Source organism: Anomaloglossus baeobatrachus, chromosome 4, assembly GCF_048569485.1.
Source record: "Anomaloglossus baeobatrachus isolate aAnoBae1 chromosome 4, aAnoBae1.hap1, whole genome shotgun sequence".
NCBI classification, from domain to species: domain Eukaryota; kingdom Metazoa; phylum Chordata; class Amphibia; order Anura; family Aromobatidae; genus Anomaloglossus; species Anomaloglossus baeobatrachus.
This window is the reverse complement of record NC_134356.1, coordinates 74,877,555-74,899,502: the sequence shown is the minus strand read 5'-3', so window position 1 is coordinate 74,899,502 and position 21,948 is coordinate 74,877,555. Positions and strand designations below refer to the sequence as shown.

At 50.1% G+C, this 21,948-nt stretch overlaps 1 protein-coding gene across 2 annotated transcripts in view; it reads right to left on the bottom strand.

The window, feature by feature from the left end:
* Nucleotides 1-21,948, bottom strand: part of HDAC3 (histone deacetylase 3) — a 153,646-nt gene that overhangs the window by 100,100 nt on the left and 31,598 nt on the right. For both annotated transcript variants that reach the window (XM_075342248.1, XM_075342249.1), the window contains 4 exons: nucleotides 21,774-21,916; nucleotides 12,442-12,523; nucleotides 4,539-4,595; nucleotides 4,403-4,458 (listed from right to left, as the gene is read on the bottom strand). In XM_075342248.1, the coding sequence (XP_075198363.1) occupies nucleotides 4,403-4,458; nucleotides 4,539-4,595; nucleotides 12,442-12,523; nucleotides 21,774-21,916 (338 nt within the window). The remainder of the gene's footprint in view (nucleotides 1-4,402; nucleotides 4,459-4,538; nucleotides 4,596-12,441; nucleotides 12,524-21,773; nucleotides 21,917-21,948) is intronic.

Genomic DNA, 21,948 nt, shown 5'->3' with positions numbered 1-21,948 from the left:
GCAACTCCACTCCAGGGTTAATGCTGTTTCCCTACAGGCTGAAAGAAGGGTTAAAAGGAAACAGGAACAAGGGCGGGGTGTGCCTAGTGTGAGGGAGTGAACACAACTCCCTGAGTTCTCTGCCGGAGAGGCACATGTGTACTGTTGTGGACTTTTGTTTGAGTATTAAACCGTGTGCTGTGAACCTTGGTGCCTGGATCCCATGTCTTCTGCTGCGCAGCCGACCACGCTACCTCACATATGGTGGAGAATGCGGGCATGCCAGCCCGGTGAGGTGTAGCATCTATCCCTGGTGACCCAGCAGCGCATGTCCTGGATTCGAGCGGCTATACTACAGCCCAAACCCGGCGACGCCATGGAGGACATACTAAAGCAGCTGGCTCAGGCTACTGCACAGCAACAACAGACGAATACACACCTGCTCCGGACGTTGGATCATCAGCAGCAATCCTTGAAATTGCAGGAACAGAGGCACCAAGAACAGATGGTCCTCCTGGCCAAGTCGATCCGTGCCGGACCGGCAGCAACAACCCCGGGACCGGGTGACGACAGCAGCGTCCGGAAAGCGGTGAGACAAGCGTTGCAAAAGATGACCCCGGGGGATGATGTGGAAGCGTTCCTGGCGGTGTTTGAGCGGGTGGCCGAGCGGGAAAAGCTGCCGACCCCCCAGTGGGCTGAGGTAATGTCGCCCTATCTGACGGGGGAGCCCCAAAAAGCGTACCTGGACCTCTGTACCGAGGACGCCATAGAATATGCGTCTTTGAAAGCTGAAATACTGGCTCGGTTGGGGGTGAATACCTATGTACGGGTTCAGCGGGTAAATCAGTGGTTCTATGAGGAAGCCAAACCCGTACGCTCCCAGGCCTATGACTTGTTGCATCTCGTAAAAAAGTGGTTGCAGCCTGACACTCTGAGCCCGGCGCAAATGGTGGAAAGGGTAGTAGTTGATCGTTTTGTGCGCACTTTACCCGTCACCATTCAACGGTGGGTAGGACAGGGCGACCCGAGTACCCTGGACCAATTAGTGTCCCTGGTAGAGCGGCATGTGGCTACGCAGGACTTGATACGGGACACTGAGACTTTGCGTACCGCCCGTCGGTCCGGCCCCTCCAAGCCTAGGGCCAAGGACCCACCGCCGACACCGGTGCAGGAGTCCGCTACCGTCCCGTCTGAGGCCGTGCCCGCCGTCCCTGAGGTCCGGAAGGGTCTGTACCCTAAACGACAACTCGTCAAGGGGGTTTCCTTCCCTATTAGATGTTGGCGGTGCCAGCGGGTGGGACATATGGAAGCCCAGTGTCCACTCACCACGGAGCCCATGGATTGTGGGGTTACCCGGCGGGGTTCAATGTATGCTCAGGTGGTGTGTACCGCTGACCTGGTCTCCCCAGAGACTGAGCCCCACTTGTGCCAAATACAGGTGAATGGATGTCCGGTTACAGGCTTGTTGGATTCCGGAAGCTTAGTGACCCTTGTGCGATCAACCCAAAGGGCTAAAGTAAAGGCCACAGGAAGTACCGTGGGGGTAGTTTGCATACATGGGGACCGCCGAGACTATCCCACGGGGATTGTCACAATCACAGCACCTTGCGGTCAGGTGCAACATGAGGTGGGACTTATTAACACTCTTCCCTATGACGTGATCCTAGGAAGGGATCTGCCCTATTTTTGGACTTTATGGAAGGGACCTCCTAAGTCCCCTCAGATATTGGTCAGTCCGGGACATGAGCCCTACAATCCTGAATCCGGGACGCCTGCCGTAGGGGTTCCCATGATAGGGACAGAATGTGAACCTGATAGGTCGCCCCTAGAGGTATTGGCAGGAGAGGCTGAGACGGTCGAGCCCATCCCGGAGTTGGAGGCGTCCCCGGATACGTTTGGGACAGCCCAACTCCAGGACCCTACATTAATACATGCCCGGAGTCGGGTGACAGTAGTTGACGGGGTGGCACAGCTGCCCGGTGCCCAGGTAAGGTACCCCCATTTCGCTCTTAAGCAGGTTTTACTCTACCGGGTAGATGAAATACGGGGCGTGGGGGTAGAGCAGTTGGTGGTGCCCCAGCCGTATCGCCAGCGGGTCCTCGACTTGGCTCATAAACACCTGATGAGTGGCCACCTAGGGGTCAAGAAAACGCAGGAGCGAATATTGCAAAGGTTCTATTGGCCCGGGGTCTTTGGGGAGGTAAAACGGTTCTGCGAAACCTGCCCGGAGTGTCAGCTTACCGCACCCCTGACCCACTTTCGCAGTCCGTTGGTACCCTTACCCATTATAGAAGTCCCTTTTGAACGGATAGGGATGGATCTGGTGGGGCCCCTCGTAAAGTCTGCTTTTGATTACCAAAAATCTTAATTTCTAAGTAGCTACATTGGGGGGGAAAGGAACCATGGGGTATCCTAAAGCCGTCCCTCGTATCTGGATAACAAGGAGAAGGTTAGCACTTAATAAGGCCAAGACTGGTCTGAGAATAAGGCTATGTGCGCACGTTGCGTACTAGCCCTGCAGAAATTTCTGCAGCGATCTGAACAGCACACGTGCGCTTCAAATCGCTGCAGAAACAGTCCGTAGTGGAAAAAAAAAAAAAGCCGATTCTATGCGCTCTGCCTGCAGCCCCTCCCATAGACAGAGCAGGAGCTGCCGGCAAAGCAAAGGAAAGAGGTGACATGTCACCACTTAGAACGTGCGCTTCGGGCAGCGGCCGGAGCGCTGCGCTCTAAGACGCCACGTGCGCACGTCTCCTGCATAATCTTCATAGATTATGCAGGGGACGCAGGACGCATGCAGTTACGCTGCGGTGCAGATCGCAGCGTAACTGCATGTAATTACGCAACGTGCGCACATAGCCTAAGAGCCATGTCTATCTCCAACTAAAAGCTAAATGAGGAGACCTGACGTTGGCAAGGAAGGTATAGTCTACTGGGGAGGAGCCAACTTTTTTTCTTGTTAAAAATGTATTGTCAGTGTTCACCTCCAGGTTGTAGAAAATTAACCCATTTCTCCTGTGTCCCCCAATTAGGACACACAGAATCCTACTTAAGTAATACAATATCATTAAAACTCAAAACAACAAATTCAATGTTTTATGAGATTAAAAGGTAAGTTATCGTGTTTTTTGATTTTTGTATTAATAATAGTGATTATGAAATCAAGTATTTTTAATACAAAATTAAATTTACTGTTTAGTTAGTTTTTACTTAATTCTAGTGTTACTGAAGCACTGGTAGCTGCCATCTTGGATTTGACCTCCTTTATGGCAGCCCCCAGGGCATAGAAGACCGTAGTCTGACTGCGACCCTATACTTAACACAGAAACAGTGTCTGTTGTCATCTGGACGTGCTCCCTGGGCTGTCCAGATCACAGCAGAGGGAGGATATCAGAGCCATCTTTGTGGAGCTCACAGCGTATGCTATATGCCCCACTTCCTCCCCGGGATGGATGGGGTGAGTACCGGTGCCGGGCAGCAGTGATTGCACCGTAACTGATTCTGGTGCGCTGCTCCCAACTCTGCCGCTCACCACCCTTCCCCCTCCGCTCACCTCGGGTCTCAGCTGCTCTGTACTGTGATTGTTGACAGGACAGCCGGTGGTGAAGGTCTGAGGTGAGTGCATACGGCTGGGAGCGGTGATCTGCAGCCTAAGCGGCACTGCACTACCGATCACCCCCCTCCGCTCACTCCATCCCTCCCCCGCCGCTCAACCCCCGTCCCCGCGTGTGCTCACCTTGGGCCCCCGCTCCTCTGTACTGTGATTGCCAATAGGACAGGCTGCCGGGGGTGCAGATCTGAGGTGAGTGTATGCGGCTAGGAGTGGTGATCACAGCGTTACATCTGTAGCCTGTGCGGCACTGCACTACAGATCATCTCTCCTCACCACATGTCACCTCGGACCTCCGATCCCGGCAGGCAGCACAGTATATGGGGGCGCTGGATACAGTGGGGCATTGGGATACAGTGGAGCACTATGCAGCTGGCCTTAGTGACACTTTAGGCATATTAGGATCACTTTGCGGCCACCAATAAAATGGCTCCGCACTGCGATTCTAAACTTCATTCTCTCTTATCCTTTTGGAAACACCCAGATTGGGAGGGGGAAGTGACATCACACACAGGAGAGCAGATTCTGCTCACTTTACTGCAGCTGTAATGTGAGCTAGTTCTACAGTAGCTCTACAGCAGGATTTCAGCAGCTGCTCCCCCTAGTGTTTAAGAGTGGAAAATATCAAAAACCTTTTTTTATATATTTTTCTCAATTAAAAACAAAATATTATTTAAACATAACATTAAAACATTAATACTTTATATTTTTTCAGTTATTGAAAAAAAACATTTGACGACACTTTCCCTTTAAAAATGTCCTCCAAAAGGAAATCATAGATTGTACAAGGTTATAAAACACAAGAAGTCTTACTTCAGCAGTTCCAGGATGCCAATCACAATATCATTGACGTAGCAGAATCCAGAAGCCTACAATAAAAGGGTGATATCAGTAAATGAAAACAAACAAGTATCAAAACTCCTAATAATGGTATATTCCCTGTATTTACCTCAAACTTCTTAGCATGGTGAAGTCCTCCAGCCCAGTTAATTGCAATGTCACAAATCTGGGAACAAACAAGTATTAGAAGGTAACCGTGAAGTCTAAAATTAAATATTATAAAAGTAATATATACATAGTAAAAGACAAAAACAAAACACTTGGCTAAAAATCTCAGTATCTTATAGTCAGCAGGCAGCTTTCTTCATGAACAAGCAGATCACACAGAGCATCCTCCCCAATCACTGAGAACTGTGCAGCTACACAGGTCTCTTCGACTATCAATGATCTGACAAGTGCAGGGCAGGAGAAGATGATGAGTGGGGCCTGTACAGAGCATCCTACAGATCCTGGAACACCATACCACAGAATCTGGGCAGCAGGATAGAAAAAAGAGAATTTTGTTACTTACCGTAAATTCTTTTTCTTATAGTTCCGACATGGGAGACCCAAACCACGGGTGTATAGCTTCTGCCTCTGGAGGACACACAAAGTACTACACTCAAACGTGTAGCTCCTCCCTCCTAGCATATACACCCTTGGTAGCCAGTCCTAGCCAGTTTAGTGCAAAAGCTGAAGGAGGACATCCACCCACAAGTAGAGACAGAGCAAAATCCGGAACAACCGGAACCTCTGTCTACAACAACAGCCGGTGATAACACACGGAACAAGAAACCTGCCAACAGGCAACAGGGAGGGTGCTGGGTCTCCCATGTCGGAACTATAAGAAAAAGAATTTACGGTAAGTAACAAAATTCTCTTTTTCTTCATCGTTCCTTATGGGAGACCCAAACCATGGGACGTTCTAAAGCAGTCCATGGGTGGGAATAAACAGAAAAACTGAGAAGTAGGCGAAACCTAACTTCACAAATGGGCGACAGCCGCCTGAAGGATGCGTCTGCCCAAGCTCGCATCTGCCAAAGCAAGAGCATGCACTTGGTAGTGCTACGAAAAGGTATACAGACTAGTCCAAGTGGCAGTCTGACAGACCTGCTGAGCCGTAGCCTGTGCCTGAAAACCTAAGAGGCACCGACAGCTCTGGTCAAGTGTGCCTTGATCCCCGGCGGGAGAGGCACTTGAGTACACTGGTAGGTATTGGAAAAAGGCCGACCTAAACCAACGAGCCAGGGTCGGCTTAAATGCCGAAAGGCCCTTAAGCTGACCAGCGGTCAGCACAAAAGAAAGGTGCACCGCCTAAGAACAGCGGTGCGAGACACATAGATCCGGAGCGCCCGCACCAGATCCAGAGTATGCAACGCCCTTTCAAAGCGATGAACAGGAGCCGGACAAAAGGAAGGCAGGGAAAATGCCCCGGTTAAGGTGGCAGCAACCACCTTAGGGAGAAAGTCCGGAGTCGGACGGAGAACCACCTTGTCTTGATGAAGGGAGGACTCCGAAGAGAGTGCAGCCAAAACAGAGACTCCCTTGAGGGAAGTCATGGCCACTTGAAAGACCCCTTTCTGTGAAAGACTAAACAAAGAAACCTCTCTAAGAGACTCAAAGGGGGGTTTCCGGAAGCTGTGAGGACCGAATTAAGGTCCCAGGGCTCCAAGGGCCGCCGGTAAGGCGGAATGATGTGAGATGCGCCCTGCATGAAGGAGCGCACCTGGGCCAGCCGGGCGATACGCCGCTGGCACAACACTGACAGAGCCGAGACCTGTCCCTTAAGGGAATTGAGGGATAGTCCTAGCTGCAGACCGGACTGTAGAAGGGACAGGAGGGTCGGCAAGGCCAAAAGGCCAAAGGATACTTCCGAGCTCGAGTCATAGTGGAGATGACTTCAGGAGGGATACCAGAAGTCGTCAAGATCCATGACTCAAACGCCACGCAGTCAAACTGAGAGCCGTACATTCTGGCGGAAGGACGGACCTCGTGAGAGAAGGTCTGGACAGTCCGGGAGATGCTATGGCACCTCTACGGACAGACGGAGCAGGTCAGGGTAACAAGCTTGCCTGGGTCAGTCTGGAGTAATGAGAATGACCTGACGGCCCTCCTTTCTGATCTTGCGCAGGACTCTGGGCAAGAACTAGAGGGTGAAACACGTAAGACAGACGAAGCTGGGACCAAACTCGAACCAGTGCGTCTGCCGCAAAAACCTGAGGATCGTGGAGCCACGGTTTGACGGCAGAAACAATCTGCCTCCCAGTTTTCCACGTCTGGGATGTGGGCTGCGGATATGGTGGACTAGGAGTCCTCCGTCCACTGAAGAATGCGATGAACCTCCAGCATTGCCAGGCGGCTGAGTGCCCCACCCTGGAGGTTGATGTAGGCAAACGCTGTAGCGTTGTCTGACTGGACTCGAATGTGCCTGGCCGCCAACAGATGGTGAAAGGCTTAGAGAGCTAGAAACACAGCTCTGATTTCCAGCACATTGATCCAGAGGGCTGATTCGGACAGAGTCCAAGTGCCCTGCGCTCCATGGTGGAGATATACTGCTCCCCAGCCGGATAGACTAGCATCTTGGTGAGGATCACCCGGGACGGAGCCAAAAAGGAGCGTCCCTGAGACAGAGGGGACGATGCCACCATTGAAATGAGCCCCTGGTCTGTGGCAAAGCCACCGCCCCGTGGAAGGAGGAATTCCGCTTGTTCCAACAGCGGGAAATATCCCGCCGTAGAGGACGCAGATGGAACTGGGCAAGGGAATTGCTTCCACTGACACCACCATCTGATCCAGCACCTGTATTAGGTGCCTATGGAACGACGTCGACCGCCAGCGGAGGGACTGCTGTTTGACTAAGGGCAGATTTGTGAACTTCTGAGTCGAAGTCAGAGTGGACTTGGACAGAATGACAAACCACCCGAATTGGTTAGAGTGGCGATAGTGAGCGAGGCACTCCGCTAACAGTCTGCACTGGATGAAACCCAGAGTAGAAGGCTGTCCTGGACAAAAAGATCACTGCCAACCCCTAGAGGTACAGGACCGCAATCACAGCTGCCCCGACCTTGAGAATACTCGAGGGGCCGTGGCTAACCCAAAGGGAAGAGCCACGAATTGGACCACTCTGATTGCAAAACGTAGCCAACGCTGGTGTGAAACTGCGATTGGCACATGCAGATAGGCATCTCTGATGTCGATGGATGCTAGGGAATCTCCTTGGGTCAATGATTGATCGCAGAGACTCTATGCGAAACTGCCGCACCTGAACATGCTTGAGAAGCTTGAGATCCAGGTCGGAAGGCACCGCCCTCCTCGGGTACTAGGAATAGATTTAAGCAGAAATCTCAGAACCGTTCCCAGTCGGGAACCGGTACAATTACTCCAGTGGCCCCTGTGAGAAGGCGGCGGCCTTGGAGCAGAGGGGAGTTGACAGAAAAAAATCTGTTTGGCGGGCTGGATAGAATTCTATCCTGTAGCCGTGGGAGATGGTATCTCGCACCCACTGATCGGAGACGTGTTAAAACCATACGTCGCCAAGTGGGAGAGCCTGCTACCGACCAAGGACGTTGCTGGCGTGGCCAGATAGCCAGGAGGAGGCTGACTTAGTGGCAGCATGTCCTGCGGTCTTCTCGCGCGCCATTTGGGTTTACGATCCTTGGCTGAGCCAGTGGGCGAGGCCGAGGACTAAGAGAACGATCAGATGAAGGAACAAAAAGAACGAAACCTCGACTGATTCCTGCCCTGGACAGGTTTCCTGGTTTAGGTTCGTGGCATGGAAGAAACTCTTCCCGCCAAGAGCTTCCTTAATAATTTCATCCAGTTGTTCCCGAACAGTCTGGTCCCAGCAAAAGGGAGCCCAGCAAGGAACTTCCTTAGAAGCATCCGCCTTCCACTTCCGAAGCCACAGGAGCCTGCGGATAGCGAGAAAATTAGCCGAGGCCACCGCAGTGCGGTGAGAGTCTCCAGCATGGCAGACATGGTATAGGATGAAAAGACTGAAGTCTGGAAGTTAAGGCAACCATTTTGGGCAAAGAGTCCCTATGAGGGAATGCATCTCCTCTAGAGAAGCAGAGATGGCTTTGAAAACCGCACTGCTGCAAATGGGGAGAACGATGCCCCTGCCGCCTCCATACAGATCTGGCCAGAAGGACAAACTGGCGGACAGCAAAACCGTAAGTAAAGAGCCATCAGCCACTGATACAACGTCCGGGCTGAGAGTCTAAACACCGGAGGGACCACCTTTGGTGAATGAGCCCACTCCTTGACCACCGCTGGTGGAAGGGGAAAACTGTCATCAGAACCACACTTTGGGAAGCGTTTGCCAGAGCAGACCCTGGGCTTGGTCACAGTGGCCTGAAAACTGGAGTGGTTAAGGAACACACTCCTTGTTCTCTTAGGCAAGGTAAACTGGAATCTTTTTGCCAGAGAGGGTTGCTCCTCTGATACTGGCGGATTGAGGTCCAGTACAGAATTAATGTACAGTGGGATCCTTAGAGAGGTGCCGTCAGCCACTGATACAACTATCCGGGCTGAAATACTAGACACCGGAGGGACCACCCTTGGTGAATGAGCCCACTCCTTGACCACCTCTGGTGGAAGGAGGAAACAGTCATCAGAACCACGCATTGGGAGCGTCTGTCAGGACAGGCTCTGGGCTTGGTCACAGTGGGCTGAAAACTGGAGTGGTTAAGGAACACACTCCTTGTTCTCTTAAGGTATACTGATGCCTTTCTGCCAGAGAGGGATACTCCCCTGATACAGGCGGATTGAGGTCCAGTACAAATATAATGGACGCAATCAAATCATTAGCATCTGCGTCACCTTCGGACAGATCAATGGTACATTAAGTAGCGTCCGAGCCCCCAGTAAAGACATCCTCCTCGTCCAGTGAGTCAGCTCGTGAATCAGAGCTGCGGGACGGGGAAGGACAGGGGACCCTGCGTCTTCATTTTAGGAGGACGGGGTCTGAAAACCAGATGAAGAGACCTCTAAGAGCTTGCTGAGCGAGCCGTAGCAGCAGAAGCGCCCTGAGAAGGGGGCTAATGCATGCTCAGCACCCCCGGAGCAGCTGGAGGACCACTGACGAGCCTCCAGGCTGAGGGACCACTGTGTTTATGTGCTCAGTACAGGCAGTACGAGTCTACATGCAGTGCGAATTAAGAACAGCCTTGCAGCCTTGCTCTGATGTGAGACATGCTGCAAAGGTGGGGGCTCTGTGAGGGAATGCATCTCCAGAATGACCCCCAGCAGAGTATATAAACAGAGAATATAAGCAGCTGCACAACTGGAGGTTGTGGCTGCAAGACCGTTTAACATACATTTCTGTGCCCCCAGTCCCCCAGCCCTGGCCCCCACTTGTCACAATGAGGTATCTCTGTGCCTATGCAGACACTGAGAACGCTGAGAAAATGGCGACCGGAGCGCAGGCGAGGGGGCGAGGCCTACTGAGAGCGGGCAAATGAGGTATACAGGGGAGGGAATCCTTCCTCAGTGAGGAGTGTCCGCTCCCTGTGCTGAACAGCCGCTGGGCTGAGCCACACTGTCCCTCTGCATGACTGACATGCAGAGGGAGTGAAACCGAAACTAGGCCTCAGGCGAAGCCGGGGCCTAGATTTAAACATGCGGCCAGCGTGCAGGCACCATCGGCGCGGTTCTCCAGTGAAAACTGGAGAACCGGCCGGAAATGTTACCCCAGACATATAACACACTCCCCCCAATAAATAAGTACAAGGGACCCTGGAAAGACCACTTTCTGTGGTAAAAACGTCTCATACTTAGCTTTTGAGACGCAGGTGCCAGGTCCCTGGGGGGGGTTAAACGCTCCGTCCGACAGGATCCTGAACAGGGCTGTGGATGGAGACCGGTCTCCTGCAAAGCAGTGAGAACCGAGTTGGCTCCCACTTCAGCCAGAGCCCCAGGGGATGGTGAAGGAGCGCGGCATGTGAAGGCTCCAGCCTTGTAAAGTCAACCTTAACAGCACCGCCGACACAGTGGGGTGAGAAGGGACATGCCGGGAGTCCAGATTGGACCCGCTTTTCTTCCAAATCTTTGAAATCCAAAAAATCAAAAATCAGAGAATGCATGTGTGTGTGTGACCTCCTGAACACAAAGCATTGAAACTGGCTAGGACTGGCTACCAGGGGGTGTATATGCTAGGAGGGAGGAGCTACACGTTTGAGTGTAGTACTTTGTGTGTCCTCCGGAGGCAGAAGCTATACACCCGTGGTTTGGGTCTCCCATAAGGAACGATGAAGAAATAGGATTTAATTTGCTGGAAGACTTTCCACGTCACAGATATGTGATCAGTCACATGCCTAAAAAAGGAACTTGCAAGGGTGAAGAAATAAGCTGCGAGTCTATACATGCTGCAGAGTCGATAGATACAGTACATCACAAAAGTGAGTACTCCTCTCCCTTTCTTGTAAATAATTTTATTATATCTGAAGATATGACACTTTGATACAATGTACAGTAGTCCGTGCACAGCTTGTATATCAGGGTAAATTTGGGCTGCCCTCTAAACAACTCAACATTCATTACTGTCTAAAACACTGGTCAAAAAAAAAAAAAAAAAAAAAAAGGGGGAAGTTGTAAACCTCTTCACAACACATGACGTACTGTGTAAGTCATGGATCGTGTCACTGTAATCCCTGTGGGCTGCCATGGTCAGTCCGCGGTGTTTCGCGCACATATCAGCTGATTTCATCAGCTGACATGTGTGCCTGCCAGGCGCGAGTGGAATCACATTCCACCCGCGCCTATTAACCCCTTACATCTCGCTGCCAAAATCTGACAGCGAGATGTATCAGCACACCGCCATAAGCAAAACTTACCCAGCCCCATTGGAAGTCACATGATGTGATCACGTGACTTCCGGTGGTTGCTATGGTAGCACAGGGTTATGCGATGACTCCTGTAGCTATCACGAGTCAATTTCTCTCACTGCCGGCAGACTGAGAGTAAAGCCGCTTTTTTTCCCCAGATCTCAGCTGTGTAGCTGTGATCTGGAGAAACAGAGGAGCGATCAGATTGCTGATCGCTATAGTTCCCTAAGAAGGCTAGGAAAATAACAAAAAAAGTTTAAAAAAATTAAAAATAAAAAAAAAGTTCAAATCACCCCCCATTCGACCTATTGAAAATTAAAAGGGTTAAAAAAAATAATATACAAAGATTTGGTTCAGAAATGCCCGATCTATCAAAATATAAAATTAATTAATCTGATTGGTAAATGGCGTAGCGGCAAAAAAAAAAAAAAATTTCCAAACGCCAAAATTACGGTTTTTAGCAGCCGCAAGTATTGCGCAAAATGCAGTAACAGGTGATCAAAATGGTACCATTAAAAACGTCAGCCACTGCCTCCGGGTACCGGTAACACTGTCTACCACAGTAAAGGTAAACTTTTTCCCAGAGCTGCTGGTGATGGCCACTGGACCAAGAATGTCCACCACAATCTTCTGGAATGGCTCCTCTAATCACCAGGAAAGTGATCAGGGGAGGTCCTGACTTCCCCTCTCTGACAGGTGATAGAGGAGAGGCAGTAATTGACAACATCTGTCCACATTTTCAGCCTATAGAAGTGAAGGAACAGGCAGGCCTTGGTTTTGCCGACTCCCAAGTATCGACTCAGTAGGATCTCATGGGCAATCCCACAGCAACTACTCACTAAACGGATAGCGTCTTTCCCTCAGCCACTCCTGTTGGGGGTTACCGGGAAATGTCAAACAAAAATGCTAGAACAATAAACAGAACTAGAGGAATAAATAAGGTATAAGTAAAAAATTTTAGGATGTGAAAAAAAAATAAAAAAAAAATTGTATCCTTCACAGCCACTACATAATGTACAGAGCAATGCCTTCAATCGGCTGATTACTGGGGGGTGTAGAATGTCAGACCTCCAAATTGATATTGAAGACCGGTTCTGAAAAAAGGTCAATTTACCTTTTTAAATATTTTTTTTTCGGAATCCTGGATAAAAATGAAATTTTACCAGCATAATAAAGAGGAGAGAGATCACTATATTTTTTCAGAAATACCTTATTGTTCAGCTGCGTAGCTCCCTGCAACGAGGCTCCGGTATATCGAGAGCAAAACTCAAAGAGGCCTGGAAACACCGGGCTGTGAAACAAATCGCAAAAGAGATTGCAGAGATGAGAACTAGATTTATCAGTATTACCGCACTTGAAAAGGACATTTATCATCTGTACTAGTGTCTAATCTCAGTGGGCACACACTTGAGACCCCACCCATCACTAGCCCCTCATTCCTAAAAATTGAGGGACAACTGAGGCAAGGAGGCAGTTCTCGAATATAACGCTCCCTTAAAAACACAGGAGTGGCATTTTGCATGGTAGATTTAATGAAAAGTGCGTCAGAGTAAGAGCCGCCAAATTCATTAACAAGTGTTCTTTTTTTAAAGGGAATGTGTCATCAGGTTTTTGCTATGCAATCTGACAACAGCATGTGGTAGGGACAGACCCTGATTCCAGTGAAGTAGCACATTTTTCCTCTGCTGCAGATCTGCCAGAGAACAGATAGCTCATCTGTATACAAGTACACCCCACCACAGATTAGCAGCTTTCTGTGTACACTGTGCATAGGCAGAAAGCTGCTAATCAGAGCTGGAGACGGGATTGGATTGGGAGGAACGAGGCAGTTTGTCCTGTAGTGATAATCTACTGCTGATAAAGAAGGGAATTTTGTTACTTACCGTAAATTCCTTTTCTTCTAGCTCCAATTGGGAGACCCAGACGATTGGGTGTATAGCTACTGCCTCCGGAGGCCACACAAAGCACTACACTTAAAAGTGTAAGGCCCCTCCCCTTCTGCCTATACACCCCCCGTGGGATCACGGGCTCCTCAGTTTTAGTGCAAAAGCAAGAAGGAGGAAAGCCAATAACTGGTTTAAAAACAAATTCAATCCGAAGAAACATCGGAGAACTGAACCATTTAACATGAACAACATGTGTACCCGAAAAAACAAAAATCCCTAAGAAAACAGGGCGGGTGCTGGGTCTCCCAATTGGAGCTAGAAGAAAAGGAATTTACGGTAAGTAACAAAATTCCCTTCTTCATCGCTCCTAATTGGGAGACCCAGACGATTGGGACATCCAAAAGCAGTCCCTGGGTGGGTAAAATAACACCTCGTGACAGGACCGTAAAAACAGTCCTTTCCTACAGGTGGGCAACCGCCGCCTGAAGGACTTGTCTACCTAGGCTGGCGTCCGCCGAAGCGTAGGTATGCACCTGATAATGCTTGGTGAAAGTGTGCAGACTCGACCAGGTAGCCACCTGGCACACCTGCTGAGCCGTAGCCTGGTGCCGTAATACCCAGGACGCACCCACGGCTCTGGTAGAATGGGCCTTCAGCCCTGAGGGAACCGGAAGCCCAGCAGAACGGTAGGCTTCAAGAATTGGTTCCTTGATCCACCGAGCCAAGGTGGATTTGGAAGCTTGCAACCCTTTACGCTGACCAGCGACAAGGACAAAGAGTGCATCCGCGCGGCGCAGGGGCGCCGTGCGGGAAATGTAGATTCTGAGTGCTCTCACCAGATCCAACAAATGCAAATCCTTCTCACATTGATGAACTGGATGAGGACACAAAGACGGTAAGGAGATATCCTGATTGAGATGAAAGGGGGATACCACCTTAGGGAGAAACTCCGGAATCGGGCGCAGAACCACCTTGTCCTGGTGAATCACCAGGAAGGGAGATTTGCATGAGAGCGCTGCTAGCTCGGACACTCTCCGAAGCGAGGTGACCGCTACTAGAAAAGTCACTTTCTGTGAAAGTCGAGAAAGGGAAACATCCCTCATAGGCTCGAAAGGCGGCTTCTGGAGAGCAAGTAGAACCCTGTTCCGATCCCAGGGCTCTAACGGCCGCTTGTAAGGAGGGACGATATGACAAACCCCCTGCAGGAACGTGCGTACCTGAGGAAGCCGTGCTAGTCGCTTCTGAAAAAATACAGATAGCGCTGACACTTGTCCTTTAAGGGAGCTGAGCGACAAACCTTTTTCCAAACCGGATTGTAGAAAGGAAAGAAAAGTAGGCAATGCAAATGGCCAGGGAGAAACTCCCTGCGCAGAACACCAAGATAAGAATATCTTCCACGTTCTGTGGTAGATCTTGGCGGAGGTTGGTTTTCTAGCTTGTCTCATGGTGGCAATGACGTCTTGAGATAATCCTGAATACGCTAGGATCCAGGACTCAATGGCCACACAGTCAGGTTCAGGGCAGCAGAATTCCGATGGAAAAACGGCCCTTGAGACAGCAAGTCTGGTCGGTCTGGTAGCGCCCACGGTTGGCCTACCGTGAGATGCCACAGATCCGGGTACCACGACCTCCTCGGCCAGTCTGGAGCGACGAGGATGGCGCGGCGGCAGTCGGACCTGATCTTGCGCAGCACTCTGGGCAACAGTGCCAGAGGTGGGAACACATAAGGGAGCCGGAACTGCGACCAATTTTGAACTAAGGCGTCTGCCGCCAGAGCTCGGTGATCGTGAGACCTCGCCATGAAAGCTGGGACCTTGTTGTTGTGCCGGGACGCCATTAGGTCGACGTCCGGCATCCCCCAGCGGCGACAGATCTCTTGAAACACGTCCGGGTGGAGAGACCATTCCCCTGCGTCCATACCCTGGCGACTGAGAAAATCTGCTTCCCAGTTGTCCACGCCTGGGATGTGAACTGCTGATGTGGTGGATGCCGTGTCTTCCACCCACGTCAGAATCCGCCGGACTTCCTGGAAGGCTTGCCGACTGCGTGTTCCTCCTTGGTGGTTGATGTATGCCACCGCTGTGGAGTTGTCCGACTGAATTCGGATCTGCTTCCCTTCCAGCCACTGCTGGAAGGCTTGTAGGGCAAGATACACTGCTCTGATTTCCAGAACATTGATCTGAAGGGTGGACTATTGCTGAGTCCACGTACCCTGAGCCCTGTGGTGGAGAAAAACCGCTCCCCACCCTGACAGACTCACGTCCGTCGTGACCACCGCCCAGGATGGGGGTAGGAAGGACTTTCCCTTTGACAATGAGGTGGGAAGAAGCCACCACTGAAGAGATTCCTTTGCCGCCTGAGAAAGGGAGACGTTCCTGTCGAGGGACTTCGACTTCCCGTCCCATTGGCGTAGAATGTCCCACTGTAGTGGACGCAGATGAAACTGCGCGAAAGGGACTGCCTCCATTGCTGCTACCATCTTCCCTAGGAAGTGCATGAGGCGTCTCAAGGGGTGTGACTGGTCTTGAAGAAGGGATCGCACCCCTGTCTGTATTGAACGCTGTTTGTCCAGCGGAAGCTTCACTATCGCTGATAGAGTATGAAACTCCATGCCAAGATATGTTAGCGATTGGGTCGGGGTCAGATTTGACTTGGAAAAGTTGATGACCCACCCGAAACTCTGGAGAGTCTCCAGTGCAACATTCAGGCTGTGTTGGCATGCCTCTTGAGAGGGAGCCTTGACAAGCAGATCGTCTAAGTAAGGGATCACAGAGTGTCCCTGAGAGTGCAGGACTGCTACTACTGCTGCCATGACCTTGGTGAAGGCCCGTGGGGCTGTCGCCAGACCGAAAGGCAGAGCTACGAACTGAAGGTGTTCGTCTCCTATAACGAACCGTAGAAAACGCTGATGCTCTGGAGCAATCGGCACGTGGAGATAAGCATCCTTGATGTCTATTGATGCTAGGAAATCTCCTTGAGACATTGAGGCGATGACGGAGCGGAGGGATTCCATCCGGAACCGTCTGGTTTTTACGTACTTGTTGAGAAGTTTTAGGTCCAGAACGGGACGGAAGGATCCGTCCTTTTTTGGCACCACAAACAAATTGGAGTAAAAACCGTGACCTTGCTCCTGAAGAGGAACAGGGATCACCACACCTTCTGCCTTTAGAGTGCACACCGCCTGCAGAAGAGCATCGGCTCGGTCGGGAGGCGGAGACGTTCTGAAGAATCGAGTTGGGGGACGAGAACTGAACTCTATCCTGTACCCGTGGGACAGAATGTCTCTCACCCAACGGTCTTGGACCTGTGGCAGCCAAATGTCGCCAAAGCGGGAGAGCCTGCCACCGACCGAGGATGCGGAGGGAGGAGGCCGGAAGTCATGAGGAAGCCGCCTTGGTAGCGGGTCTTCCGGCTGTCTTTTTTGGGCGTGACTGAGCCCGCCAAGAATCTGAGCTCCTCTGATTCTTTTGAGTCCTTTTGGACGAGGAGAATTGGGACCTGCCGGAGCCTCGAAAGGACCGAAACCCCGACTGTCCCCTCCTCTGCTGGGGTTTGGTTTGTCTGGGCTGAGGTAAGGATGAATCCTTACCCTTGGACTGTTTAATGATCTCATCCAACCGCTCACCAAACAGTCGGTCACCAGAGAATGGCAAACTGGTTAAGCACTTTTTGGAAGCAGAATCTGCCTTCCATTCCCTTAACCACAAGGCTCTGCGTAAAACCACGGAGTTGGCGGACGCCACTGCCGTACGGCTCGTAGAGTCCAGAACAGCATTAATCGCGTAAGACGCAAATGCAGACATTTGAGAGGTTAAGGATGCCACCTGCGGCACAGATGCACGTGTGACAGTGTCAACCTGTGTAAGACCAGCTGAAATAGCTTGGAGTGCCCATACGGCAGCGAATGCTGGAGCAAACGACGCGCCGATAGCTTCATAGATGGATTTCAACCAGAGCTCCATCTGTCTGTCAGTGGCATCTTTAAGTGCAGCCCCATCCTCCACTGCAACTATGGATCTAGCCGCAAGCCTGGAGATTGGGGGATCCACCTTGGGACACTGGGTCCAGCCTTTGACCACGTCAGGAGGAAAGGGATAACGTGCGTCCTTAAGCCGTTTGGAGAAACGTTTATCTGGATAAGCGTGGTGTTTCTGGACTGACTCTCTAAAGTCAGAGTGGTCCAGAAAAGAACTCAATTTACGCTTGGGATATCTGAAATGGAATTTCTCCTGCTGTGAAGCTGATTCCTCCACCGGAGGAGCTGGGGGAGAAATATCCAGCATTCTATTGATGTACGCTATGAGATCATTCACTATGGCGTCCCCATCAGGTGTATCCAAGTTGAGAGCGGTCTCAGGATCAGAATCCTGATCAGCTACCTCCGTCTCATCACACAGAGAGCCTTCCTGCTGGGACCCTGACCAGTGTGATGAAGTCGAGGGCCGCTCATAGCGAGCTCGCTTAGGCTATCTGGGACTGTCGTCCGTGTCCGAACCGTCACACTGGGATGCATGGGACACCCCCGGAGCCCGGGGCAGTTCCAACAGAGGGGGACCAGGGGGCAATGATTGAACAGTGCCCATGGTCTGAGTTACTGGTCTAGACTGCAACGTTTCTAGAATTCTAGTCATAGTCACAGACAATCTATCAGCGAAAGCTGCAAACTCTGTCCCCGTCACCTGGACAGTATTCACAGGTGGTTCTCCCTGGGTCACCTCTAGCAGAGGCCCCGGCCGAGCAGTTGCCACAGGGGCCGAGCACTGCACACAGTGGGGGTCAGTGGAACCTGCCGGTAAAGAAGCCTCACATGCGGTACAAGCAGCATAGAAAGCCTGTGCCTTGGCACCCTTGCTTTTTGCGGATGACATGCTGTTGTCTCCTCTGAGCAATCTAGGAGGGTATATAGCCAGGAAGCACCAGCGACCGTACAGTGCAATGTATAGCGTACAAGCATAAAAATACAAATGTACACTTCGGCACTAGTGGGTTCAGCACCAGAGGCGCCGCTTACCGCCCGCTCAAACGCGGGTGTGTGGTCGCCAGAATCCCGTGTCTGGGTCTCCCAAAACTTGTCTCCCCTCTCCAGCTCAGACTGCACACAGGAATGGCTGCCGGCGTTCTGTGAAGAGGGGCGGACCGTGGGCGTGCCTCAGACAAAGTGCGGGAAACTGGAGTCCCACTGTGCCCAGTGTGAGGGCTGGAGTATGTAAAGTAGACTCCAGCCCTCTGTGCTGACATTCTGCACAGCGTCCCGCCCTTCCCCTGACTGGCAGGCCTGGGGGCGGGAACGAAACGAAACTAGGCCGCAAAAGCCGGGGACTCGAGTAATAAGCGCGGCCGTCATACATGCACGGCCAGCGCGGAAGTCCCCGGCGCACCACAAGTCCCAGCCGCGCCGCAGCAAACTGACAGCAGCGGCCGGCGCGGCAGTTCCAAATACATATAATCCTTCAGCAGAGCTGTAGTGAGCAGTGGCACAAGCGTGCGCGCTGTTGTCCCCGGCGCACTAACACACCCAGCAATGCTGCAGTGTGTCTGCGTCTGTGTGGGGACACAGAGTACCTTGATGAAGCATGGTCCTGTCCCTGACGATACTCAGCTCCATATGCAGCAGTTCCTTTCAGGGGCTGTGGATGGAGCACGGTCTCAGTGCCTGGAGACCGGTAAAATCCCACTTCACCCAGAGCCCTAAGGGGGATGGGGAAGGATGCAGCATGTGGGCTCCAGCCTCCGTACCCGCAATGGGTACCTCAACCTTAACAAACACCGCCGACAAAAGTGGGGTGAGAAGGGAGCATGCTGGGGGCCCTATATGGGCCCTCTTTTCTTCCATCCGACATAGTCAGCAGCTGCTGCTGACTAAACAGTGGAGCTATGCGTGGATGTCTGACCTCCTTCGCACAAAGCATGAAAACTGAGGAGCCCGTGATCCCACGGGGGGTGTATAGGCAGAAGGGGAGGGGCCTTACACTTTTAAGTGTAGTGCTTTGTGTGGCCTCCGGAGGCAGTAGCTATACACCCAATCGTCTGGGTCTCCCAATTAGGAGCGATAAAGAAATAGATTGTATTTAACCTCTTCACGACACATGACGTACTGGGTACGTCATGGATCGTGTCAGGTTAATGCCTGCCTGCTCCCACCGGCAGCCATCCCTGCACATGTCCGCTGATTTGAACAGCAGACATGTGCAGATATCAAGCACAAATGGATCCGCTCTCCACTCGTGCCTGTTAACCCCTTACAGCGCGGCCGCGGTAAGCATTCACTTACCCGGCTCCATCAGAAGTCACGTGATGTGATCACATTGATCTGATGGTTGTCATGGTAGCACTGGATCATGTGATGACTCATGTAGCTCACGAGTCACTTCCTCTTACACCCGGGCAGACTGCGGTTTGTAATAAGAGAGCTGCTGTTTTGCAGATCTCAGCTGTGTAGCTGTAATCTGGAGAAATGGAAGAGCGATCAGACTGCTCATCATTATAGTCCCCTAGGGGGACTAGTATAAAAAAAAAAAAAAAAAAAAAAAAAAGTTTTAAATAAAAATGTAATAAAAAAAAAAACCCCTAAAAGTTCAAATCACTCCCCATTCACCCCACTGAAAATTAAAGGGTTCAAAAAAAAAAAAAAAAAAAAAATTAAAAAAATATACACATATTTGGTATCGCCACAATCAGAAACACCCGATCAAAATATAAAATCAATTAATTGATCGATAAAACAGCGTAGTGGCAAAAAAATTCCAAAAGCAAAAATTACGTTTTTTGGTCGCTGCGAGTTTAGCGCAACATGCGATAACAGGCGATCAAAAGTAGCATCTGCGCAAAATTGGTACTGTTAAAAACATCAGTTCAAGACACAAAAAATAAGCTGTCACTGAGCCATAGATCCCAAAAAATGAGAACGCTACAGATCACGGAAAATGGCACAAAAAGTGCGCCTTTTTGGACAAACTTCTGAATTTTTTTTAACCCCTTAGATAAAAGTAAACCTATACATGTTTGGTATCTACAAACTCGTAGGCATCCGTAGACACCTGAGGCATCATACTGACATCAGTTTTACCATATGGTGAACACAGTGAATAAAACTCTCAAAAACAATCATGCAATCGCACTTTTTTTTGCACCTGGAATCTTCCAGTACACTATATGGTAAAACTTATGGTTTCATTTAAAAGTGGAACTCGTCTCGCAAAAAATGGCCCTCATATAGCAAGATTGCCGGAAAAATAAAAAAAGTTACGGCTCTCGGAAGAAGGTGAGCGATCCACCCCAGAAAGACGGAAAATTGCCTGGGGTGAAGCGATTAAAAAGAAAAAGCCGCAATGTAAGTGACATCACTGGAATCAGGGTCTCCGCTCTTCATCAAGCTGCTCTGAGATTATATAGCAAAATCCTGCACGCAGATTCCCTTTGATGAATGGGGGAACATCTTTCTGTAATACTCTCTTGAAGACTGTGAGCCCTCGTGGGCAGGGTCCTCGCTCCTCCTGTACCAGGCTGTGTCTTGCATTGTTCATGATTATCGTATTTGTTTTTATTATATATACCACTTTTAACATGTAAAGTGTCATGGAATAAATGTTGCTATGATAAAAATTAATAATAATCTTAAGTCACTAAGAAACATCCACTTCTGGATAAAATTTCCCACTTTTCCCAAAGTTGGTACCTTTGTCTGGGACTGTCTGATACCAATGTGATATGACTGAAGAATGAGTGTGATTAGATAGGAATCATAATCAAAAGATAGTGATCACAGGTATTATTTGATCCATCCAAAATTCAGTATCAGAGAGATGTCCTCTGGTTGACCCTATTTCACCATGACCAAAGCGTACGTGTTAGCAGATCTTGAAAAAACCACGATTATGAGGAAGTAACGTTTACAGTTCAACAGTCAGGAAACTCGTGGTTAGTTGACAACAGATGTAAGGAAACTGGCATGTAAAAATTTACGGCTCCCTGCAATATCTCCAGGAAACTGTGGTCGGCCAGTAGTCAACTGGCAAAATGTGCAGGAAGCTACTGGTGCCCACAGCAGCTTGTGGTCAAGTTACATGACAATGACTCAGCTGTCACATTCTGGTCACCAATTCACCACTCAGTGCACACGACGTACAAAGTTTCCTATAAAAATACCAGAGTCGCTTAATGAGATGGGGACATTTCCAGGACGCTCAAGTGGACGCACTGTTCCTGTGATGCAGATGCCATGTTGTTTCCTTCTCACTAATCGAGTCCCTCCGATGAGAAAGGAGTGCTACAACATACGGTAATGTTGATGCATATTTCTGTTATTGTATAAGATTCTATGACTATAAAGTAGTGCTAATGCCTATGTACCATTGATTATTCATGTGCTATTAAAATAAATAGCATCTTGCTATAAAGAATCTTAGTATTTGTACCTGATTAGGATATCAGTGAGCGCTTCGTAAGTACGGGCTTTCAGCCCTTTTTTAGGAGAATATAGCAAGACATAAATGTAGTAAAATACAAAAGCACAACGTTTTTACGAACTGCACAACAAATTTTAGGATACTTTTTGCCAAAATTCTTGTGAAAACTGTTTGATGGATCAGCCCCATAATTTTTAGGAGACTCTTTACTGATCTATACCATGGACAGTCATGTGGAAGTATAACTTACCAGTCATCACCAACATTGAAGGCATTTAAGCTTTTGGTGAAGCCCTGCATGTTGTTGGGGCTGACCCGCTGCAGGAAATCGATGTAATCCTCCGAGTGAAAACGACACATGTCATGCTGAGAAGCTTGGTAAGGCTTAAACACCTGCAGGAAGGAACGAGAAGATGCATTATTTT